Genomic DNA, 6,719 nt, shown 5'->3' with positions numbered 1-6,719 from the left:
CAGAACTCCAAAGTGCTCCTTTTAGAACACTGAGCTGGAAAAAAAATAATAAATAAAAACAATAAATAAATAAATAACTGAGCTGATCACCTCACTTTCCTTCTCAGAACTTTTCTTGGCTCTCTCCATGACCTATTGAACAAAGTTGAAACTCCTTAGCAGGCATTTGGGGGCCCCCATTACTTGCTTTAACCTAAACACCTCCTCCCTTTTCTACCATGGAAACTGTGATTTCTATTTCTTAAACATGTGCATCTTCACACTTCTAGGGTTATGCTCACATTTCTTTTGTCATTCTAGGATAAATGGCTCCCTCTCCCCCATTTCTGCCAATAATCAGTATTTTATTTTTTTCGAGGCCTGATTCAAATGTCACCTTCTTCATGAAAACATTCCTAATAGTCTGAGTCAGAATTGTTTCCTTCCTCTGTACTTTAAGCTCATATCGTTTTTTTGAAAGTCAGGTTCATAACTGAGATATAATTTATACACAGAAAAATTCACCCCTTTTAAAGTGTATATTTCTATGAGTTTTGACAAGCATACATAGTTGAGTAACTTACCATTACCACAATGAAGTTATAGAGTATTTTAGTGAAACCAAAAAGTTTCCTGTGTTTCTTTATAGACAATTCCCTCCTCCCATTCCTAGTTCCTGGCAATCACTGGCCTGTTTTTTTTGTCCTTATACACCTTATATCGTTTAAATAGCATTTCCCCCTATAGGCTTCATTTGTGTACACATCTTTCTTTCACTGGGTTGTAATCGCCTTGCAGGCAGAGAGCTATAATCATTCACCTTTACATTGCTCATGGTTCCAAGCACAAGTTCCAAACACATTCATTATGTGCCAGGTCACAAATATTTGATAAATGAAAAGGCGAAGAAAAGGGAAAGAAAGGAAGACCAGAAGAAAGGAAGGAAGGAAAGAAAAAATAAAGGAAGAAAAGAATGAGCCAAAGAATGGACAAATAGGCCTAGGAGAATTCTGATTCAGCAGTGGGGCAGTTGACAGGGCACACACTAGTTTAATGAATTATTCTGACTTCTTAATCCGAGCTACAAAAGCAGTTAAACACCTAAACATAAAATATATTGAAGTTTGAATCAGCAAGACGGACACTCTAAGTTTGGGAAGGAAGTCTTTTTTTTTTTTTTTTTTGAATGTGTATTTATTTTTGTAAGATAGAACGACAGAGCATGAGCAGGGAAGGGTCAGAGAGAGAGAGAGACACAGAATCCAAAGCAGGCTCCAGGCTCTGAGCTGTCAGCATGGAGCCCGACGCGGGGCTCGAACTCACAAACCATGAGATCATGACCTGAGCCAAAGTTGGACACTTAACCAACTGAGCCACCCAGGTGCCCCAAGGAAGTCTTAATGTAAGTGACCTAAGTTTTGCTAGTGGGTAGGAAACAACCACCCACCAATCCCAGGCTAAGCTGTCTCTGATCTCCTTGCATATCACACCATCATAACTGAGATATGAGATGTTTTGTTCTTAGTGTACAGCACATGCACTTAAAACTTCCGAGGGAGTTAAAGGAAGGAGAAAGGTAATGCTAAGTAACCCATAGTCATAGTGTTATATGCTTTATACTGTTTTATTTAATTCTCACAACTACTCTCTCACTGAAGTTAAAAGTAAGTAGGAAGTAACTCTTTGTTGGGAAAGGAAATAGATAATTAAAGGAAGTTTAGGGGTATACTTCCAAAGGAAGGGGCAGGTTAAAAACTATTTTTAGTTCAGGATAAGTTCTTTGCAGTTGTTCTTCTGTGAAATCACAATAAGCAAGAAAGGACAAGAGTCCAGGGTAATAAACTTTTTTTTTTTTTTTTTTTTAGGTCTATCACTGATCAGTTCAAGGTACTTCTTTCTGCTGGTGTGGCCACCATGTTCATTTCTGAAGCCAGTATGATGTGAAGGAACTCTAGTGTGCTATTTGATGAGGTTGTCAGCTGAGGCAACATGGCAGAATTTTGGGGCTAAGGGGTATAGTTAGTAAGTGGGTAATAAGAACTGCCTTCCTTCTGTATTATGGTGTCATGGGAATTTAAAGTGATTTTGCAATCGCTCTTGGGAGATAATTTTCTTGGTTCTTAGAACAAGTTGGAAGATAAACTTTGGACAATGTATTATACTATGCCCTTTGCAATTAAATAACCCAAGATAATATGTTAAAGTTTAGTGGAGATTTAAATTCCTGAGCTGATTAAAGAGTTAAGACTATTAGGTTTTTAAAATGTTAATATTACTCCCAGAGTTTCTAGGCATTATGTAGTGATGAATTGCATGTTTCCATCGCTTATTATTTTTCTATCTTGCAGAACAGCTCAGCATTAAATAACAACTAAAATTACAGTTCAACCTCAAGCCTTGGGCCAGAGCAGGAAGACCTTGAATTTCTGGCTGACTTTGGGCTGCATCGCATCCACGAAAAGTGGAACCATTGAAAATTAAGGGTTTGTTATGGAACTGCTGTTTCAGGAAGATAAATCTGGCTGCGTTTGCAAATGTCTGGGACAAAGAAGAGATAGAGGCAGTCCACTTGGAGGCTACTGTAACATCCAGGCTGAGGTGATCAGAGCCGGGGTGTAAAGGAAATGGTAAGAAATGAAAAAAGAAAATAGTGTCTGCAACCAACACTAGACGATAAACAGACCCAGTAAGGTTGGGTGAGTGAGGAAGTGAACTGAAAGAACGGCTCCGTGTTCTCCAGAGGCCCGAAGTTGTGAACAGAGGCCCCTCAATTCCTCTTCCGTCCTTAACGCGGACGTCCTGGGATCAACTGGAAAGCTCCAGCCTCAGGCTGGTCAGGCCAGCAAAAGGCGCATAGGCGGAAGGACCCGCCAGGCGGACCCGCCAGGCAGATCCTCCAGCCTGCCCGTCCTCGCAACCTCCGCTCTAAAGCAGTCCCTCTGGTTTCTACCCTTCTCTCCTCACCTTTGGGAGTCCCCAGATCACCCCCCACCCTCATCCTCCAGCCTTGGCCGGCACCGCCCTCTGTCCCTCCCCTCCCCCTCCCCCTTGGGGGTCTGACTCGTCCGGCTGCCACGTCTCACTGATGACATCACCAGGGCCGCTCGGTCTTAGCCAATCCGCTAGGGGGAGTCCGAGCGAAGTCCAAGCCAGCGAGTCAGCGGGGCGGGGACCAGGGAGGGGCAAGAGGGTGGGGAGGTGAGAGAGTGGGGAATGGGGCGAGCGACAAGCTCTCAAGTACGCATGCGCCAGAGGCGCGGGGTGTGACGGGAAGTTGAGTCCTGGTTGACACACCGCACCGTCCATCTCCAGCTCCCGCTGTGGGTTCGAACTCTCTTTCCCGGCGTCCCACGCGGTGCGGCCGCCCTTTGGGCTGTGTAAAGACCCCTCGGTCTAAGGCTTTCCTATTTCCTGGTTCGCCAGCGGCCATTTTGGGTGGAAGCGATAGCTGAGTGGCGGCGGCTGCTGATTGTGTTCTTAGGGGACGGAGTGGGGGAATACGTTTGCTCTCCCGGAACAGCCTATCTCATTCCTTTCCCTCGATTACCCGTGGCGCGGAGAGTCAGGGCGGCGGCTGCAGCAGCAAGGGCGGCGGTGGCGGCGGCGGCAGCTGCAGTGACATGTCCAGCATGAATCCCGAATAGTGAGTGCAGGAGAGCACCGGTCGGCTGGGTCCGTGGGCCTGCTTGGAAAAGCTTAAGAGGGGCGAAGAGGGCTGAGGCGGGAGTGAGGGCCTCGGCCAGGGTGAGGTGAGGGTGGTAAGGCAGGAGATGCTGGTGGCCCGGAGTCGGGCCCCATTGTCTGACGGAAGAGGGGTGGCCGGGGGGAGGGGTCGGGTCGGAGGGGTGAGCCGCCCGGGCCTGGACCGGGTCTGGTTGGAGGCCCTCAGTGCCGGGCCGGTGCAGAGGAATAGTCTGTTGAGGGGGTTGGGGAGTTTGGGAGTCGGTGGTGGGGCGGCGGGAAGGGGTAGTTTCTCGCAGAGGCAGTGACTTTTGAAGGAAGACTTATTTTTAAGGGGGGAGAGGATAGACTGGGAGAGCTGTCCTAGAGGGCACTGTCAGACCCTGCGCCCGCACTCTGCGGAGCTGTCAGAATCGTCAGGGTGGAAACCTGCTTTACTTGTAAATCTTGAGCTTGTTGGCTCTTTCTTTCACTCTCCCGGCCAGGCTGCAGGTAATATGGATGCTTTTCCCACTGCGTGGGATTGAGGGGAATGAGTAGATGGTGAGAAGAGATTTTATTTTACATTTTTAGTTTAGTTTTGTTTTTTTAACTTATTCCCTGGGGTTCTTCAAGAACTCACGGGGCCCATTGCCTTTTTTTTTTTTTTTCTTACTTTTTTTTTTTTTAGAGGACACTCCAGTCATTTTGTCTTGTGTAGGTCGAGAAAAGAAAAACAATTAAGACGTAGGAACATTTTTCTGATGTTATCAAACTAAAGGAAGACTGCTGTCAAGTTGAAAGAGAAACGAATGGGCTCTATGATCTGTAGGTTTTGGATTACCTTCTTGAATGCTCGAAGATAGGGAATGAGGTTCCATGACGTGTCATGAAAAGTTAATGCATTTCTTTTTCTTACTCAAGAAGTCACCACAGCATATGTGACACACCTGGCACCTTTCCTGGGAACTGGTGTTCACTTTTCTTGGGAAGACTTCTTTGGGCTCTCTTTAATGGCCCTTAAAAAAAAAAAAGTCCTCCTTCAGCTTACATATATAAATTAATGAATGGAGGAGATTTAATTGGTGTTCTTCAGCATCAGAAGGCTTTGGGGTAGAGAGGGAATTTTTTTTTTTAAGCAAAAGTCAGTATTTTAAAAGTTGACTTTATTTGCTTCTTTGGTCAGTTAGTGCTAAACAGTTCCCCTAAAAGGTCTACCCATCAGTTTAGCTGACTGTCATGTGTGTGTCACATGGTTCTTGCAAAATGCATTCTGACTTCAAGTTTTGTAATACGGTGGTTTGATGCTGAAATGTCCCCTTTTGCACTAAACAGAAGCCATTCTATTTCATTAACATTTTACATACTTTAAGAAATTGAGGATCGTGTTCCCATAGTGCCATGTTTGCTATGTTGGCAGTTTTTAATTTCTTTATCAGACTCCTAGGACAAAGTTGGTTTTGCACATTTAGGGAGAGTTGAACTTGAGGATCCTAATTTGGTGGTTTTCCTGGCAACAATAAAGTACATGGATTTGTCACTTTATGGAGACCTGTAAACCTTGTCCATTAGGGGAGTTCCTTCTATTTGCTGAATATATTTAGTACTATAAATAGATTTTGAAGATTAGTTTAACAGAACCATGACAAATTATTTGGCCTCTGAATTTGTTCCTCCTTCTATAAAATAGGATAGCAGTCAGTATTCCTATCAGGGTAGTTGTGAGATTCAAGTGTATGCAAAAGAAGAGCACTCCAGGTGGTGTGTGTCATGTCATTATCATGTGTGACATTCTAGTAGTGCTAGGATTTAGGAATATAATCCTTACCCTTAAGGAGTGTATAATGGAATATAGAAAATGGTTTGGTAAATGCCAGTAGAGTTCATTCCAGATGTGCAGCATGGATAGGAACAACAAGAGTTCACAGGAGGGTGGAGGGTTGTGGTTGGGCAGTTGGGTTCAGGAAGAATTCATAGAAAAGAGGCTTGTGAGAGAATTATTAGCAGTAGATTTAGAGAAGCTCCAGGGAGTGGGGAGGATTTTTCAAGGGAGAAGAAAGAAAAATGGTTAATAAATGGCAATGATAGTAATTCGTAAGTAAGTGCCAAACCATCCGTTAGATTAATGATCTCAACAGGATCAAACCCAGAAGTCATTTTTATACTTTTTCTGCTATCGAGTATGCCCGTAACTGGCCAATTAATACTTCTAGTCTAGACTGTGTCTAATAAAATAGGAGTTGGGAAAACCTTTGAAGAGCATTAGTGAAAATTACTTGGAGAGGAGGTGATGGGTATTTTATTAGGGAAGGTCACAAGGGCAAGCAGCAAGCAGATTTTTAACAATGTGACTTGCGTTTTTTCTTTTTGTCTTTAATGAAGTTAACCATCATAAAAGTAGTTAATGAAAAATCGGAAAATAGAGAAAAGAACAAAAATTCTTATAAGTGTATTTACTTTAGTACCTGTTCTAAACTTTAAAATCTTTTATTTTTTCTTAAATTAAAACTTTTAATGGGTGAGTGCTTTCACAATTCTATGGTGTTGTCTTAACAGCTTATACTTATAGCCGTGTATGTTAGGTATAATATACGTTACAATACGTGTGTATTTTGGCATACACATATGTTGATGTGAAAGGGTAGAACACTAGATAATGTTTAAAAGTGCTCTCTAAATATTCCTTGTTTTTGGTTTATCATCTAATTTATCTTATTCCTTTTAGAAACTTTTAAAATCTGCTTCATGGGTGCCACTGAATTTGATAAAATGAAAATGGGTTCTTGATAAAAGAAAAAATTTGGTTCTCTCAGAAGGAACAGGGTTTTTTTAGATTATTGATCAACATATAAGATTGCCTATTGCAATCTTATATTACTTATATTACTTTATGATCTTTTAGTTGTAAACTTGGTTTGGGAGGAGGAGAATGAGAAATATAGCAGCCAAAGATTAAATTTTAAGCTGTCCCTTTGACTACTTTCTACATTATTTGGCTAATATGGGAGAAATGACAATCCTGGGTTATCTTTATGGCAGAAATTAAGGGTAATGACTGATTTGTGAATTTCAAGTACAAA

At 42.5% G+C, this 6,719-nt stretch overlaps 1 protein-coding gene across 4 annotated transcripts in view; it reads left to right on the top strand.

Annotated features, from left to right (window-relative positions):
* The first annotated feature begins 3,244 nt into the window (after positions 1–3,244).
* The window catches only part of RAB1A (RAB1A, member RAS oncogene family), a 34,877-nt gene continuing 31,402 nt past the window's right edge, over positions 3,245–6,719 (top strand). For 3 of the 4 annotated variants that reach the window (XR_007461980.1, XR_007461979.1, XM_049650330.1), the window contains exon 1: positions 3,252–3,622. Coding sequence is in view for 2 of the 4 variants with exons in the window: in XM_049650330.1 (XP_049506287.1) it covers positions 3,600–3,622 (23 nt within the window). In the remaining 2 variants the exon portion in view is untranslated. Of the gene's footprint in view, positions 3,623–6,719 lie in introns of all 4 variants that reach the window. The other variant, XM_049650332.1, reaches the window with a different exon arrangement.

Source organism: Panthera uncia, assembly GCF_023721935.1.
Source record: "Panthera uncia isolate 11264 chromosome A3 unlocalized genomic scaffold, Puncia_PCG_1.0 HiC_scaffold_11, whole genome shotgun sequence".
Taxonomy (NCBI): domain Eukaryota; kingdom Metazoa; phylum Chordata; class Mammalia; order Carnivora; family Felidae; genus Panthera; species Panthera uncia.
Note: the sequence above shows the minus strand (reverse complement) of the source record. Positions and strands in the feature narration are given on the sequence as shown.